This window comes from Perna viridis, chromosome 6 (assembly GCF_037379345.1).
Source record: "Perna viridis isolate PV_CMFRI_1.1 ecotype Kerala chromosome 6, ASM3737934v1, whole genome shotgun sequence".
In the NCBI taxonomy this organism is placed as follows: domain Eukaryota; kingdom Metazoa; phylum Mollusca; class Bivalvia; order Mytilida; family Mytilidae; genus Perna; species Perna viridis.
The window spans coordinates 23488490-23508362 of record NC_142450.1 but is presented as its reverse complement, the minus strand read 5'-3'; the positions used below and the strand labels follow the sequence as shown (position 1 = coordinate 23508362).

At 31.8% G+C, this 19873-nt stretch overlaps 2 protein-coding genes across 2 annotated transcripts in view; both read left to right on the top strand.

Moving 5' to 3' along the window:
- The window catches only part of LOC148614141 (uncharacterized), a 48814-nt gene that overhangs the window by 15694 nt on the left and 13247 nt on the right, over positions 1 to 19873 (top strand). The gene's annotated exons all lie outside the window — the stretch shown is intronic.
- LOC148614142 (syntaxin-12-like) lies at positions 1881 to 4732 on the top strand. Its single transcript, XM_088587993.1, has one exon. The coding sequence runs from the start codon at positions 3753 to 3755 to the stop codon at positions 4698 to 4700; it is 948 nt and encodes a 315-aa protein (XP_088444119.1). The 5' UTR covers positions 1881 to 3752; the 3' UTR covers positions 4701 to 4732.

The window sequence follows — 19873 nt, the reverse complement described above, 5'->3', positions numbered from 1 at the left end:
CCTCTGAAATGTGATGTCATGGGCAGATTTATGGAATGTTCTAATGACATCATGGACAGGTTTATGGAATGTTCTAATGACATCATGGACAGGTTTATGGAATGTTCCAATGACATCATGGACAGGTTTATGGAATGTTCTAATGACATCATGGACAGGTTTATGGAATGTTCCAAGGACATCATGGACAGATTTATGGAATGTTCCAAGCCATTATAGTGGTCATGTGGCTTACAAAACAGCTGTTAAATCTCTTATCTCTAAAATTTTGTTTGTTGAGATGTTAAGATATTTATCTTATAAGAATCTACATGTATATATGTTTTATCAATGGTAATTATGTTGTATTTTAAGCACATTACCTTGTGTTAAATAGGGATATATTGACCCCACTTTTTGTAACCATTTCTATATGAAATACTGTGAAATGTTATTGGTCATAGGGTACCAATTTTTGTGGTTTTCGTGATCTGGGTAAAACACGAAATTTGGTTCCCAACGAAAAGGAAATTACTAATGCGTTTGTAGTGTAGAGCTGTCAAATTCACAAATTCAAGAAATCTACAAGCTGATAATTTTCTCCTAAACCATGAAAATTGGTACCCATGAAAGTACTTTCACAGATTGATTGATTGATTGATTGTTGGGGTTTAACGTCAGAGCAGCAATATTTTAGCTATATTCAGACGATGAACATGAAAGTGATGATAAATTGAACATGAAATGATGATGATGATGAAATGAAAAAAGGGATGGGACACAAGGATAATAGGGTCGATGAATTTTGATTGCCACAAGATAAAAGGGAGGGATGGGTAGGGTCAGACAATTTAGCCTCCTGTGGCAGAGTGTAAAGGTTCCTACTCCTTTCAAATACCACAGCAGGGTTCTTTAACGTGCAAGGAACGTGGCATCTTTCCCAACACGGTGCACCACTATGGTTTGCGGTCAGGTTTTCTGTATTATAGCCTGACAACCCCAGCATGTAACATGCCAGGGGTACCCCATTCCACCACCTGGGGCACACATCCCAGTTGCTCTGTGGGCAGAGCGCCTAGCCCCTGGCTAGGTTTCTGAGCACTATTTAGTCGCCTTTTACGACAAGCTTAGCGCTGCTGCAGGCCTATTCTTTTGACACCCGGACCTGCACAGGGCTTAGGAGATTCACATGGCATATAATTCTGATTACAAGGTAATAAACATGAAGTGGTGGTTATTAATAATAGATTAAATTTCAAATTTTTTTCCTTTAGCTACATGTATAATGTAAATTTAGCAAGTACTGAAAATTTACACTCACTAAATTTAAGATTTTTGGGTTATTTCTGGACTTTACCTATGACATATAGAATTCCACCGGCAAATTTTAGCAAGTGAAAATAATTTATACTTGCAAAATTGAATTTCAATTGGCATTTAGCAAATATTTCCCCTTAAATTCAATCACTGTTAATGATATAATTTAATTTCAGAAATAGCAGGTTTTCTGATTGTCCATCATCTCATAGACCAAATTTTGTAATATGACTGTGACCTCATTAATTTTTTTTAATGATATACTCCTTGAATTTTGATTTTGAAATATGATTTTAAGAAATGGCTGTTAAATTTTTTCGGTCAATGCCCATGATGCACACTTGAAAATAACCTGCTACTCTGGTTATCTAAAGTGCACCACATGAATGAGGTTATTTCTTCATAGACTGAAAAAAATATTACAGTCGTTCCTTAATTAATGCAAGAATGATACTACACAGTACTAGGCTTCTATAATTCTGACATTTACTGTTGGTATAATACAATGAAACCTGTCTTAACCAAACCCTGAATGAACTAAAAAAACTGCCTAAACCAGACAAGTTTTGTCATCGTTCATTGAAGACCAAAGGGTGGCCTTGGGCTGACATCGTCATCCAGTTGGATTTGCTGTCTCTTTGGCATATTCTTCATATCTATTCTCATTGTACTGGTATCTTCAAGGGAGCAATTTCACAACAATTTCTATTACAAGTGCTACCTGTCTCAACTGTTGTGAAATTGCTCCCTTGAAGATACCACTACAAAATCCCAAACCCCTTGCCGTAAAATACTGTAGGCGTACACATAATTAATTCAAGCTTTGTAAACTGGACACCTGTCTTGACGGAACAAAACATCCTGTCTCAAAGGGCTTCAGTTTGACAGAACAAAACATCTTGAATAAAATCTTGAAATTTTGTTGGTTTTATATTGTTATAACAAGTAATTTCTGAACACATCAGGGACATTTTTGCATCCCCTCAGCTGATGAACTTTTTCAGGTAAATAATTGGAATTAAAAGTTTCAATCAAACTCAGATCATAATACCTGTACAATGATACAAAGTTAATTAATTAACCTTTGTTAATTGTCCAGTTTACTATTAAAGACATGTTATCCAGTAATAGTCATTCAATCAAGGGACGACCTACTCTTTTCCTTAAAGTTGACTGCCAGTATATTATTTGCTGTAATTCAGATTTCACACGATTCTGTCATAGAGGGCTACTTGCCTATAACTCCTACTATTTTTTCTCCAGAAATGTTGAAATGCTGCCATTGGTAACTCTAAAATCCAAATGAGTTTCAAGGGTCTGTTCATTTGTCAGGTCTACATTGGTCCCTAAAGCGGGTGGAAGTTTTTTGGGTTGGAAACCCATTTTATGTAAAAAGTTGTTACCTTTGTGCATTATTCAAGCAAAAAATAATCAACGATAGTGTGGAATTCTGCTTTCAATATATCTGGATCCTAGCTTGTCTTTCCATCATTCTGTTTATTTAATTCTTAGAAAAATGTGTATTTCTTGAATTTCAGGGTCACAATGTCATAGGTCACAATATGGCTTATAAGTTAAAGGATATTTTTACACTGCCCTTGTTTATCATTTTAATTTCCTTTTGATGTATTAATAGAATCCTCCTTTTTCAAAAAGTAATGTTATCTCTGCTTGAAGTTCTTCCCTCTTATATCACTCCTTATAATAAGTAGCTCATGCATGCATGGTTATTTAATTTTCTCCGAAAAAGCTTGGTTTTGTCGAAGTAATATGAGAAGTAGAGATAATTTTCTATATAAATTTTTAAGTCGAACTGTACTATAGTATTCCCCTATCCACCTGTTCGACATTAGTGGGAGTAATAACCTACTAAATGACTGTTTAAAGAAAACTGAATTGAATGTATCCTGTTGAAATAAAATAAAACAAATATTTCTACAGAACAATTGAGAAAATAAAAATATATGTTTTGACATGGGATATCACTATTAAACAGCAGGAAGTTATTATAATAAGAGGCTGTTATCGATGATTTCACTAAAGGATATTGTACCAAAAATTTACATAGTTTTCTATAAAATGTTAATATAGTTGTATAGCTGATGGCTTATATAGCTTCTAGCTGTGAATGTAGATTGTTTTAATGACAATAAGTGGTTATTTATGTTAAAGATTGAATTTAGTGAATTTTTTTCTGAATAGATTTCGTATTGTGATAGTTAAATTCTTAATTTTTTTATTTGCTGAGTTGTTTCAAAAGTCAAGAAACACAAAACTGTTTGAAACAATTGTGATTTCATTTTTTATTTGATGATGGGACATAAGCATTCAACCTCAGATATGGATACACAAATGAAATTCTAATAGTGGACCTAAATTTGACTTCTTCTTTTTACACCACAAGGGATTGCAGTTAACTAGGTTGAATTATTTTGTGACATATTGAATAAAGGAAAATGGTGAAAGATAGGCTTGCTGAGCTCCAGGAGAAACATGTGGCTATAATGATAGAAGAAGCAGAGGCAACTAAAGAATCTGATGAAGTCGGTGAACTTCCAATGCAAACTTTCAAAAGAAAATGGAGTGGAAAGAAATATTCAAAAAAACTTGCTGTTAGTGAATTCCTTCAAAAGTCACAAATTATTGAGGACAATTTGAAATGTTTGCGAAGGGAAATGGATGAAATCAATAGATTACAGAAAAAATTAGATTATTCTCCATTTAAGGATGAAGCAGAGATGCAGAAGTTGCAAAAGATGGGTAAAACTTTACTCATAAGAGCTGGAAAGCTCAAGGCTGATATTGATGACCTCCCTAATACTACAGCATGCAAAAAAGAATCGGACATGCAGCAGAGAGTTCAGAATAATCAGATTAAAAGACTGATGAACATGCTCAGAGACATTGTAATGGAATTCAAAACAAACCAAGGAAATTGTATAGAAAAATCCAGAGAAATGTGTCGAAGGCAGCGAGTCATAATGACAGGTACATCTGAGGAACAAGCTGGTGAAGATGGTGACACTGTAGATGATTTAGAAAGTCAACAAATTTTCACTGGAAACTACATCAATAAGATCAGTCGAGCAAGACGGCAGCTACAAAGTATTAGGATGCGTGAAAGATCTCTAAATGAACTTGAAGGTCAAATTTCAGAATTGAATGAATTATTTAAAACTATGCAAATTCTAGTCACAGAACAAGGCACAAAGTTAGATACAATTGAACAAAATGTAAACAAAAGCCAAGATTATGTGCTAGCAGCAGAGAAAAGTCTTGGCACAGCAGTAGTAGAAAAACAGAAGTATGATAGAAAGAGATGCATTTGTGCGATTGTGATAATAGTTATTTTAGCAATCATTGGAATTATAATCGGTGTGGCTGTAAGTCAATCAACTCAATAAAATTGATATAAAAAGAATAACTGTGGAAAATTTTTCTCTCAGTATTTTATACCCCTACTCATTAGAGGACTGTATGGAAATCACCTTTAACAGAGTTTTCAGCTTCTGTTGAAGGGAATGCTTAGATATTTGGTGTATTGCTTTTGCATGGTTTTTTCCAGGTTTGATGCTTTTTTACCTCTTGTTTATCGTATGACTTGGTTATTAGTTGGGTGTTGGGTAATGGAAATTTTCATGACGGATTTCTCAGTTTTATTGGAGGGAATGCTTAGATATTTAGGATATTGCTTTTGCATGATGACTTGTACCATGTCTCTCATTTTCAGGTTCATGACTTTTCTACTTCCTGTTCACTGTAGAGTTAGGGTATTTTTAGCACAATGTATCATGCAACATATTGTTTTGTTTACATAGGGACTCCTTCAGTTTCTTGCACTTAGTTTAAAGCATGCTAGATGGTTGGTTAATCTGTTTTATTAATTATATTAATTAGCCATTAATGTCTTTGGTCTCCTTGCATCTGTCAGTTGCATCATTATCAAGATATTTTGCTCTGAATTAATTTTAGATTACTGAATTTAAAAAATGACACTACATGTGACATCTGCCAATGAAAATAGCAAAAATACAACTGCCACAAAAATTCTGGTCCACAGTAAACTAAAGACTTGCAAGTTTGTGTATTCAGGGATGTTTTTTTTTTCTGCTTTTTAGTGGAATTCCGCTATTTCAAATCCTTTACAATTCTTTTTTTTAATGTATATTTACTTCTGATTTTTCCAATTTTCGCTTGGTTTGTAGATTTCGTAAAATCATCCCTATGTATTAACTGTACAAAATATACATGTATACAACTATTCACTCATAGAACCACAGATTGTAAATGAAAGTTATGATGTTAAATGACACCATTCTGCGACAAAATCCAAATAAACCCAAAACTTGTTGAAACCACACTCAAATAACCCAAAACCCATTTAAACCACACCCCAAATAACCCAAAACCCATTTAAATTACATCCTAAATAACCCAAAACGCATTTAAATCACATCCCAAATAACCCAAAACTCATTTAAACCACAACCCAAATAACCCCAAACCCATTTAAATCACACCATAAATAACCCAAAAACTGTTTAAACTACATCCCAAAATAACCTGAAAATTGAAACAAGTGTTTAATGGTATTCCTCTAATATATTTAGAAATTATATTCTATCATATTGAAATGAGAGATCATTGAAGATTTTAAGCAAACACTACAAAACAACTAGCTTGTAGGCAAAAGAAGGAATTAATGAGCTAAATTTGTTTATGATGAAAATGCATGTTTTTATGAAGTTTACTATAAGTTATGTCCCTTTTCTGTTAAAATTGATCTGGGATTCAAATTTCATGGGTGGAAAGTCGTAGACTTTTTTTTCCAAGTTTTAAAGTAATCGTCCACTTGAAGTCCTTAAAATGTGTCAGTGAAAAGGGCTGAATGTCCAAGACCTAGATACTTGAAGTTCCAAAAGACCTAGGTCAGAAATAGAGATTCCTGACCCATGAATCACCATTGACTTGGACCCCTGGAAATATACCACACATGTATATAGATTAAATGTAGCAATATCTGCTGGTTGTTGTTTATATACCCTTTACATTAACTCACCTGGAGCACAGGTATATGAGAGTAAGTATGCCCCTCCATTAATTACATAAACAATTAAACCTATCTGATTACATAAACAGTTAAACCTATCTAAGCTGAACCTCTTTTTGACTTCGTTCTTTACAGACAGTTGTTTGGATTACCCAGGTTTAAAATACATCTAAACTAATGAGAAGGGACTTCAAAAAGTGGCTGGTCAAACCGGTTTTCAGTTTATTCAAGCTTCATTATATCATAAGACTTTTCTCTTGAAATATCTTGTGATCTTTTCACCAGTCAAAACTGTAACAGAAGAAAAAAGATTGTAATCAGATCAGTTGTGTGCAGTAATGGTACCTCACTCTTTTCAAATAAATGCTGTGTCTATATTTAAGGAAGTAGACCTAGGGTAAGGGACATAACTTTTGTAAATCATAACGTTTGTATTTTGCATATTATATCAATCTCATGTAAGCATCAAAGTAACAAGGATTGATTTCATGCTGTTTTAAATAAAAGCTTGATAGACTTGAGTGAAATTGAATATGATACAGACATATCACTGATTTACATGTCCCTTACCCTAGGTCTCCCTCCTTAAGTAGCAATCTTTGTAAGAATCATGCAAATTCTGTAAAATGTGATACACAAAAAAATATTTTTATTTTTGTTTTTAAGTAGTTTTATTGGTCTAAAGGATTGAATGTATAATCTGTAATTCCAACATGTCTGTTTACATTGAAAATTCAGTAGTTTCTATTGCATTTCAATGTCATTTGCAGAGTTTTCTCCCTTTATTTTGAATTTTAAGGTACATTCGTTATAATTTATACTTCCTATGAACAGGAGTTATGTGAAAAGCTACATGCTAATTTATGTTTACTGCAAAGTTTTAAACAAAAAACCAAATTAAAAATATGTTTGCTTTCCAACCATGAATCATATTTTGCATGATTCTATGCTGGAGTGGTACTTAAAATTCAGTATTATAGATATATTAGTCAATTTTCATGAATAGAGAGTTCTACTATTTACATTGTATACCTGTCTAGGTAACATTAATGTCCGAGAATTACCAACCAATTCAGTCAATGAGATATATGAATACGTCATTATTGTATGTTTACTATAGCTTGAATGTACGTCTATGGTAGATTTTTAACTTGTCTCTCCAGATAAAAAACATTCATGATTGTAGAATATTAAGGAGTATTTTCATGAAGTGATAGGCTGTCAGTACATATCTTTTAGTATAAAAGAGTCTTTATTTTTAAAGTAAGTGTGTCTCCATAGAAAATGCTGTAACAAATATTACTCCTTACTTCAAGATAAAGTTTCTTAATTTTATGAATAAATTGACAATTTAAATGTTACAGGTGGTTTTTACCACGGGCTGACCATTTATGCCAATATTTTACCCCTCGCTATTGCTCATAGTAAAATAATGTGGCATAAATGGTTGGTCCGTGGTAAAACAATGATAAAATTGAGTTTGCTTGATTTATTTCTTATTTGAAGGGATTGGTCATCTGTTGACAAGTGAACAGAGGAAATTTTGTTTCTTGTTTAGTCACAGGGCCATGACATTTACTTGTACATGAGAATTCTAGTGGTCTCAAAGACTTACTTCAGAGGGCTGTTTCACGACATGAAATTTATATTTCATAAGTCCCTTTACACATGTACATGTAATATTTACCATCAAGTATTATTTATTAACATATTTCAATAAGATTATATGCAAAAATATGACAAAAATTGTAAAATTAAACTGGTTGCATGGAAAAATAAGAAAAATTGGTATTTAGAGTACATGCTATGGTGTCAATTTCAATTTTGGTACTTACAATGTAAGTATATTCCTCAATATAGATACTAAACTTGAAAATTCCCCAGCTACATACTCATAGCAATCCCTGATAAAAATGGGCAGGGTTTGGGAAATTCAGGATAAATGTACATTAGCATGAAATATGGGACAAATTTGATAAACATCTATTTTTCACTTGACATTTATTTCCATATAAATAAATGTTTTTGTTGTATATGTACTAATCACATTGGAAGATTGTTTATAACTGTTGGTATCATCAATATGTATATATACCTGGCCTACCTGGAAATAAAGGTATCAGTCTTGTATTACATATTCCTGAACAGGTGTATGTCAAAACATGGAGGCTAAAAAATATAGTGCACTTTCTTTTTGCCTTTTCCTATTTTTGTTTTTTGGCAAATGACTTATAATTTTTCATCAGAAGTACAGGGTAAATATCAAGCAATGATACAAAAACTTGTTTTTGAGGAAAAGCAGTATTTTCATGAAAAATTATGCTTCAGAAAAGGGGTCTATTTTATGAACTCTAAATGAAAGTGAAAGTAGCAATAGTGTATTTTTAGTTTGACATGTCCTGGTGTACCAAAGTTGTAGCTTTTTTTGCTAAAATGGACCTAAAAAATATTTTTGACATTTTCTTAATGGAAAAACATGGTCAAAAGTTTTAAGATTGAAACTCCTTGTCTATTTTTTTTTAAAAATCATGAAAATTTAAGGTATACTATAGAAGGCTATGGAGCAAAGAATAAAGACTGAGACCTATTCTCAACATCCATTTAGGAAAGATACTTTGTTTTTGGAGTTATTGGCCTTTCCTAATTAATATGGATAAATTCACATTTTAGGCAAATTAGTAAAAAAATTAGTTGAAAACTAAATCTGGTATTGAGAAACCATTACTGGAATAATCCTGAAGAATTGAATAGAGAAACCATTACTGGAATAATTCTGAAGAATTGAATAGAGAAACCATTACTGGCATAACCCTGAAGAATTGAATAGAGAAACCATTACTGGAATAATCCTGAAGAATTAAATGACTACAAATGTTTCAATACAATGAAAACATAGTTCATCTTTTTAAAATAGTATTAGCTGTTAATGTTCTGTAGAATATCTGATCATATTTTCTCCCATTTCTGTCACATTTATAAAGATCAAGCTGGGTAATGCAGACTTCTTAAAGTTTCATTGTGAGTAATTTTTCAATTTGAATCGTTGTCTTTGCTTCACTATTATACAAATTTTAACTACTTTAATGTAATTGAATTATGAGTGCTAGATATTTCATCTTCTGATAATTGCTTCTTTGGAATTTAGTTTGTAAAAGTATGACTATCACATGAGAACCAAAAGCATGCAACAACAAAGGACAGCCCAGTATTGTAATTTGGTCATTGGTATAACTGTCTTTGATCTAGGGTAAAATAGTATTCATATCATACAAGGGGAGGTAATTCATACCACCTTAAGTAATGTGACTTATTTATATATTTATATTTATGTTTCTAACTTACATTATGATGGCCTAATCACATAAGAGATACACAATAGTAGTTCCTCATGTTCTTCTATCAGGCAGTTACTTCACCTGTATCTTATCTTTGAGAAAATTGGGATTTCTGAAAGGATGTATTAAGTTGGGAGAGAAGACTTAAAATGTGGACATCTTAATTTCATTTGGAGTTTTCCTTTGTTTATCAAAAATCCTAGAATTAACACTGCATGTATGAACTGAACTAATATAACCTGACAGTATTTATACACCCTGCAAACAGAAGTTTGTAGTATATAGGTTTCAGTCAGTGTGTCTGTCTGTCTGTCTGTATATCTGGCAGAAACATATGGCAATAGACTAGTAGTGTTAGTGTTTTTCAGCTTGCTGTATAATGTTGTTCACAAACGAAATACCAATGTTACCTACTTATGCACATAGCTTTCATGCCTTATCAATGAACGAAATATAAGTTTTCGTAAGGATATGGTTATGAACAACCATCATACATGCTGCCGATGGGGTATTAATCCCTTCAAGGACAATGCTAGTTTAAAATATGGGTTCCATGGAGGCATCCATTAGAATTAGTATGGCAAAGTACACCACATCAGTAAGTTCATATCCTATCATTTTATATTAAATCAATACATACAGTCGCATACAAATGTATCTAGAATAATACCTTTTAAATTTACAGTTTGTTTTGAACATATTTTATATATATATATATCCTCTTCAAAATTTACAATTTGAATTTCTACACTTTTAAATGCAATGTCAATGAGTTATATTCCCATATTTAGTGCATTTTACTGATTTTATGAAACTAATATAAGCCAACAAACTGAAATTCAATCATTATCATTTATATATAATCTGTTAAAACCTTTTACATAACATTTCTCTATATTTTTTGTACCTATTAATCTTTAACAAAGAGAAGATGCATTTTTGTGTTTGTTCTGGATAAAAAAATAATAATCATACTATCTGTGTATAAAAAAAATATACTTAAGTATACTTCTTATTCTGGAAGATATAGTTTTCCAGTAAGTGAATTCTAGCTTTTATTCTATTTATAGTTTGCCAATTCCCAGTATTCTAAAAATAGCACAGTGCATTGATATACTGGTAAAACATACACAATGTCAATCTTATGAGACAGCTTGAACTGATCTAACATGAAGTAAAAATAGGAACATAAATTTTCCATGAAAAACAGAAAGTGGTTTATTCTTTATGGAGATCTACAGACATAATAATTGTGACCATTGATAAGGCATGAAAGCTATGTGCATAAGTAGGTAACATTGGGAAAGATTTTGGATTTTAAATGTGGATCACATCGTTTTCCTGTTGTCTTTGGATTATATTTTCCCTATCATATTTGAATTAAGGTTAGTTGCAGATTTATTCTTCGTCATGAATAAGAGTTCAATAAGAGATAGACTAGAAGAATTACATGACAAGGCTAAGGAGTTTGGGAATCCTATTGAGGAGACTCCCAAAAAGAAAAGACGCAGGGATATGCTGAAGAGATATAAGGAGAAAAAGAAATTTGCTAAGGAAGAAGATTTAAAAAAACAGTGTCATCAACCAACAGAAGATTTTTTATTGCATGTTAATGGTATTAAGAAACAGATCACTAAGCTGAGAAAACTTGTCAATGAGATTCGGATACAGCAAGGAAAAACATTTATTGTACCAAAATTAGATGATAATGAAATGTCAGAGTTGGAGAGTAAATGTGACGAGGTTTATAAACAATGCTATTCTATACAAAGTCAAATTAAAGAACTTGAAGGGTTTACCACATTTGCCAGAGGTGCAAGACATAAGATTTGCTGTTTGCAGAGCGAATTCCTGATAGGTCAGTTAAAAACCATAATGGATGATTTTCGTCTCATGCAAACTGGATATGTTGAGAAAAGGAAAATGGACTATCGTGAGAACTGGATAATAAATGGACCAAAAACTCCGAATGAAGTTGATGGTGACAATGTTGTGGAAAACAATGATGCCATTGAACTTGATCAGAACAGAAACTCCAAGAACAGCAAGAGGAATTTGTTTAAAAGATTTTTAAATTCTAAATCGGAGTCAGAGAGGAATTCTTCTGATAAAACTGCTCGTCAAAGAACTTTGTCAGAAATTGGCGAAAGTGAATATTTTGTTGAAGAAAGGAGAAGTCCTGATAAAGAAGAAAGTGTTGGAAAGGGAGATAAATCTAGCATTCGGAAAAAATTAACTATAAAAAGAAAGTCAATAACTGGTTTATTTTATGATGGAAAACGAGACTTTTTAAGTAAGGAGAAATGTAATCAAAAACTGAGTGAAGAGAGTGAAAGCTCTGATGACGATATAGACTCCGCATTTGATAGATATTCAAAGATCACTGATCCAGATCCATGTGATGAGGAACCAACAGAAAGTAATACCTTAAAGAGGGAAAAAAATCGTTGGTCTTTGAGGTTAGGCTTCAAAAAGATTCCATCTCAAACTCCAGAAAGATCATTGTCTCAAAGTTCTGATCAGTTGGAGAAACCTGGTAGTAGCCGAGAGTCCGGCCAAGGATCACATGATGTCCAAGATACAAGTTTAATAGATTCAACAGATTCTAAAAAGACTGTTGATGTCACTAATTCAGTAGAAAATTGTTCTAAGGATGAAGAGGAGAAAAAGGTTACACTTCCAGAGGTCACTTATTCTGAGTTTGAAGAATCAATAGATATTGAGGATTCAAGTACACCAAATAAGAACTGGTCAAAGAAAGAAAAAATGAAAATTCCGTTGTTGTCAAGTTTACGTAAAGGTAAAAAAAAGAAAGAAAAAAGGCAGGCAACTGTCATGCAAACTGATGTGGATGATAAAAAGCAGATTGATAAAAAATCTGAAAAATTAGCTGAACCAGCAGAAATAGCTGTTTCTAAACAAAACAATATTGACACTAGTTACTCTGACGAAGGGAGACAATCAGCCAGTTCACAACTCGGAGTTGGACAAGCTTTTCAGAACTCTGAAAAATTAGGAGATAACTCTGAGAGAAAGGATAGTGATGTATTCGAGGATCCTGATGTTTTTGAAGAGTCAGATATGCCCAATAAAAACTGGTCCAGAAAAGAAAAGATGAAAATTCCTGTATTGTCCAGTTTACGAAAATCTAAGTTAAAAAAATCAGAAAAGACAAAACCTAGTGAAGTGTCAGTTGAAAATAAGGAAGATAAAATAAATGGTAGTAATGGTATTATCAAGGAAATTACTCCTGCACTTGGAAAGATTCCTCCAGTAAAGGATATAAAGCAATCAAACAGTTCAGTTTCCAAAGATGTGAAAATTCCACAGCAGATTGAAATTGAGAAAGCTGATAAACCTGATTATGGATCATCAGAATCATCAAGGAATGTTGTGCAAATTGAAAAGGGAGATTATTCTCCAACATCAGAGGAAAAAGCAGTGTGTATGAATAAAGAGAAGGAAATTGAATCTGTGAATCCTTCAAAATTCTTTAGCATTTCTAAATTTTATTCTCGGAAAAAGAAGCTTTCTAATGATGAAGATGATGAGTCTAAAACAATTCCATTGCTTGAACAAAAATCTGATTCTGGTTCAAGAAAACAGGAGGATACTGGTATTGAAATATGTGGTAAAACTATTGAGGATGTACCTGATGTTGTTTATAGGAAAGCTCGTGGAAAAATTCCTGTTCAAAAGTCTACTACACAGGAGATGGAAAGAATGCTAACTGAGGAAGTGATATGTAAGAGAGATAACTCACTAATAGAGACTGAAAGATGTCAAGTGTTAGATAATTCAAATGAAGAAGACAAACTTCTTATTGAGATAGAAACTGAAAAGTCAAGGAAAGAACTTGATGAAATACAAAAACGGGAACAGAGGCTGAAAAATCTTGAAAACAATATGCTAGATATGGCAGAACTTCAGAAAGAGATGTACTCCATTGTTGCAAATGGAGACGAACAAATTAGGAATATAGAACACTATGTTGACACTGCAGAATATAATGTCGAGGAGGGGAAGGTACAATTAATTAAGGCTAAAAAGTTGTCCAAACGTTGGAGGAAAAAGAAAATAATTTTGATAGGGGTCATAGTGGGATTAGTAGTAGTGGTAACAGTAATTGTAGTTGCTTGTCTTGTTTGATGGGATCATTTTGATACATTCATATTCTATTCTGTGTATTGAATAAGACCCTGATCATCACTTTCCTATTATATTTTCATTGACTTTTTTTGCATTATACCATAGATTCTATCCCATTATTGTTTTTGTAACTCCAAAATCATTTCTGTTTATTTTTAATCTTGCATTTGATTTTGACTTTAATAGCTTATTTTTTTTTAAATTATGTCTTCTTAAGAATTGAAAAAAATTGTGTTGTAGGCCATTGATTACTGTTGCTTGTGTGAATCACTAGCACCAATTCTAAAGATACTGTTTGGAATTTTAGTAGTTGATTAAACCTATCACTACAAATGATGATATGAATTGGGTTACACATCATGCTTAAACATTTTGCTCAATTTAAAATAAATCTCAAGATAACATAAGGCAAAAAATGCTTGGTTTTCAACATAGAATTACAAAAAATTGGCCTAATTATTTTTAATGATATTAGTCAAAGTTTACTATTGTTTTAACATTGAAGGCTTATATATATCTATTTACTTATCGTCCTTTAATTTTTCAAGGGCACCTTTTTAAAGAGAATTTTACATTAAGAGATAAAGCATGAATCAGGTTGTAAAGGTTTTCTGTTATCTGATATATATGTATGTAGTAATATGTACGCCATAGATGTAAGATAGGTTACATGTTTTATTTTTAAAGTGCAATAGTCTTGTGATAATTTGTGCAGTATTTGCTTACAATCGATTGTCTACATATTTTGTATGTATTTTATGCATTTTTTCATGAAAGTCTTATTTTTAAATGTATTTTTGACTATTTTGACAGTATAGCATAACCAATCTAACTTACGCTACTGGTATTTCATGTGACGAAATTGAAATTTATATTCAAATTTAAACTGCAGTTGACATATAGAAATCTGTTTAATCTGTATCTTGATTGATTGATTGATTGATTGATTGTGGTAAATGTCCTGTGGTAGACTTTTCATGCACTTCAAGATGAGAAGACTTGATCAGTTGACCAATGTATTTCTCTTAAAAGTGTTAGTTACATGTTGACATTAAGCTGGATTTTAATGTGATATTTTCAGAAATTTCAGGAAGACTTGCCACTCCGCTCAGCCACATTAATGGTACTTATTTTTTGTAAAAACCTAGCTATCCAGTAAGCGCACTATCCTTAAATGAAACATTTTGAAGAATTTGGTATGATCCAGCCATCACTTGAATCTTAAAACTAGAATAATCCAGAGTCGTGTAAGATTTTCTGATTTTTGTATTTTTATTATTAAATTTATTATTTTTTACCCAGTTAATTCAACCAACCTTTCTAATCTGGCTGAACATCCTTGTGATGTGTTAGATAAGACATCATGGTTCTATTGTGTAACCATAATACGAATTATATGGAGTATTATGGTGAAAGTTGTTGTGAATGTTGATAATCTTTTGGTAAAATCTTTATAGAGGGGAGAACCGTGAGTTTTCCTTTTATGATAAGTTTCTGAAGTTACCTTTACAGCAGATTTACTTTTTGAAATATAGCACAAGCAGTAGCATAATTGTTATTGTTCAACACTTAAATGTCAGTCCCTATAAGAATCATGCAGTCGGTGAAACATGGTATGGAAAAACCTAGCATTTTGATAGTGTAATTTGACTATTTGCACCATCAGAATCATGGAAAACAGACAAGATTTTCCATAGCATGCTGGACCATTGAGTTACAATTTCATTGTAATGCACTGAAAATGAACATTTCAAGGGCAGATAACTCTGTCAAAAACCATCATTTTTCTATTGAGTGTAATTTGACTATTTGTACCAATAGAATCAAGGAAAACAGGCGAGATTTTCCATATCATGCTGAACCATTGAGTTAAAGTTTCATTGTAATGTACTGAAAATGAACATTTCAAGGGCAGATAACTCTGTCAAAAACCTCATTTTTCTAAGTTTCTATTGAAAATTTTTTTACAGAATCCAGTGATGCAGACATCAAGTTATGGTCTTTTCAAATAAAGAAAGTATCCTTAAGTGATATTTCATAGTCAGATCGATGGCGTTTTGACATGCATGTTTCTGATTTTTCCAATTTTTACCTAATTCTTACAAACACTTACACTTAAATGGCACAGCAATATTGAATGATTGTACATATGAGTGTTTGGAAAGCAGTATATTTTTACTAGAACTACACTGGTATTAAATATTTAAATGCTTAAGTATGTGGTATTTATTATGACAATAATAGTGGTAAATGTAATTGTACTCAGTCTCTCATAATGAAAGTTTATATGTAGTTTTGTTTGTACAATATACATTGCATTAAAATCTGTTTCAAACAAACCAGGCTAAAACTGAACTGAAATTTCTGCCAAAAAGCATGTTGTATTATATATGTCTGTTTGTCTTTATGTAAACTTTTATTTTGATGCATTGTGAAAGAATTGTGTTCATGGATACTAAAATTTGTTGATGATTGAAAATGATGAATTTGTGTCTTTGTGTTTTATACTTTGTAAGACTGATTTGGTTTGATTACAGTACAGTACTAAAATCAGGGGAGCAGTAACCTGTTTAATGGGTATTGGGCAATCAGATGGGGAAATATACATGGACTAGGGGGAATTGGTCTTAGGGAATGACAAATCAGAATAAAATATGGTACACATTTTTATACCATCCCCTACTTGCCCTCACTTGCAAAATTCCAAGTGATGGAATATTTTGACAGGGTTGTCCATCCTCCCTTCATGTCTTCCCTTAATCATAGGGGTACCAATCTCTTATCTGTTACTCCTCATACACTACTGAATGGAATTCAATGAAACTTTCATAGAATCTTAATGTGCGCCTCCCCTTTAAGATTTTGATCCAAATTAATTTGGAGGTCTATAGGTGCGTGTTATCAAATAGGGGAGTGGGGGTATCAATTAAGCGAGCATCGCTCATAGTTTTTCTGGTTTTTAAATACATAACTTTAAAAAGATGGGGTTAAGTGGTGAATTTACAGTATTAATGATAGGGAATAAAGTGATGGCAAATATGAATGGGGAACTGAGCAATAGGGTATAGTATGTAGTAGATGGAGCAATGGAGTTCTAGTATTATTCTTTTTTTGTAACTTGTTACTGAAGGAAAGTGAAAGTTTGATATGTTGATTTTTGTGGTGAGAAAGTAAATTTTCATGCCAAATTTTTCTGATGAAAACAGGAAACTTGTTAACTTTTAGAACACTGCTTGAGCATTGGTACTCCGTGAATATTAATGCTTTTGCAGTATAACTTATATAATGCTGATGCTGTGATTTTATTTTTGTCTTTGCTTTGAGATTATTTTCACTGTGATTTTTACCTGTACAAAGTGCAGAGTTTAAGATTTAGAACTTATATGTATATTTCTGGAACTGTGATTTAGTCTGTTATATCATTGTAAAATGAACTGTTTTATTTTAAACATGTACTTGAAACTAGACCTTCCATCTACTCTTAACCTTCAGTGACCTTCAACGATTGAAATGAAATGTAGTTAAGTCATTATATAGACTTACATCTATGTTAGAAGGATATATGACTCTGTAAAATATGTTGATGGTCTGTAATAACATGTAGGCATGGTTGTAAAATAAAGAAAATAACCATAGGTATTTACATGTATGTATTACAGCAAATGAAATAGTTAACTTCAGGGAATAAAGTTGGTCTTTTCCTGAGGCCAAAACAAATTAATTGTGTTTCCAGTTTCCCAACCCGACCTATAGCCAAACATTCTATAGCCAGTTGAAATAGAACATTCAGATTTTGTAGTTCTTCTGGTTACAATTTTTTCATTTTGTGTTATGTTCAAAGCATTTGAAGATATTACTGGTGTATGTAAAATTGTATCAAGAACCGGCCAGCACTGATTTTCTACATCCATATAGCATATCAGCTGTCAAATAATAAAAAAAATAGAATGTTTTACCTACCCTCCCTACCTAATTTTTTGTGGGGTGAAAAAGGAAACACACAATTAATTTATTTTGGCCTGATTGAACGACCATTACCTAATGAACTGTCAGAACTTCCATTCATAGATACTTGAATCTATGTCTGTTAGAAGGTTAAAATCACCTTGTCAGTTGATCAGGAAATGATCATTCAGTTAATAAAGACCAACATTATACCCTGAAGTTAACTGTTTTACTTGCTGTAAAGCTCTTGTTAAATTTAATCCTTACTAGAACCAAGTTCTTATACAACACTCAAAACCTGTCAGTTTTTAATGTAACAATTATTGATAATCTTTACACTAAACCACACATTTGATTTATTTTGTATTGAATATTATTCATACTTCTGGAGGATGTGTTGTAGAATTTCCTTTATAGTACTTAGATAAAAGTGATAATTTCAGGTTTGATCCTTGATTTTACATTGAGATTTTTAAAACTTGGATACTTTTGAGAATACCAGTACTCATGACTAGATTGCAATCATAATACATGTACTGGTAACTTAAATTGACAGGTTTACATTTTAAACTACAATGAAAAAAATGATAACTATTTTGGTTTTAAAGCACAACTTGCAAGAAATGAAATCATGTTTTGATCATATTCTGGAACTTTACTTGACATATAAACAGATCAAGACCTAGTATATCCCAGTTGCCATATTGGCTACTGGTCCCCTGGTAAGTGGCTACTGGTCCCCTGCTTAGTCTATTCCTTGAATATAATGTTGATTAGGAGTACTCTACAGATGATAAAATAAGCTCTAAAATGGATGGATTGTTAGCGATGTCCTATATATGTATAATGTAAGACCAGAACTATGATTGGCTAAAAAATATTCTGATAGAAGTGACAAATTTGTCGAGTCTAAAAAATTAGAAAAGTAGATATTTTGTCTTAGGGCCCTAGTTTTTATGTTAATTTCAAGAAAATATTTTATTATGAAAATAGTAGTATATATCTACAAAAACAGTACATGTTTTACAATCTATAAATAGACTGAGTTATAAACTAGTATCATATACCAGTAGAAGTAATCAATTTTGATATATCACTTATGAAATAAATACTATAACTTATTACACTTCTTTCTCTTGAGGTGATTAATTTAATTGAACAAACTGATGATTTGGAATAATAATCTGCCTCTTACACAGTTTAAAATTTATGTGAAAATTACAATAAATTCTTGAAATAATCTATATAATAAATAAAGATAATCAATTGGATTGTGAATAACCAAAATATAGTTAAGAACACTTGTTACTTTAATTCATGTATTGACAAAATCTATATAATAGATAGAATAATCAATTTGCTATCCAGAATAACAATCATGATTACTTGTGCTGAGAATTCAAGTATGGAATTATTTGCTCATTCGTTAAAGCTTGGCAATCCGACAGAAGTCATAATCAAATTTTGGGTATCAACTCCTATTATCCAATAAATAAATAATTAAGTTATATGTAGATAAATTTGATATTGCTTTAAATCTTGTTTTTATTACTTAAGTTCATTTTAAAAAAGTGGCATTTTCCTTGATTTTTGTTTGTTATTGTTTATCTTTGAGTTATCATTACTACTTATTCGTCTGAACTGAGAGAATTAGAATGTGGATGGTAGGGTTTTGCTGCAATGGATTAGAACATAGGAGTCTGGCTGTCTGTCCCCTGACTGTTTCTAGATGACAACTCGATAAAAGTTCAGTGATGTTTTTTTTTGCACAATTGTGTAGTACCATATAATACAGGTTACCTAAGTTCAATTTGTTGCAAAATCTAAATGTTTTCAACATTTTTCCAGCCCCCCAACTCTTTTCACTATATGTGGCGGGCTATAAATTAATGTTCCATTAATGTCCTATTTTTCAATTTTAATGGAATGCAAATATTGATTTTAAAATTTTAAAAAATGTGAAAGTACCAGAATTTTTAAGTAGTAATTTTTCAGACAAGGTGGAGCTGTAGTATCTCAAGTGAGATAAGTAGGATAAAGTTATTGTTTGGACTTATAATTACATAATTTTAACTGGTTGTATACTGGCTATGGCATT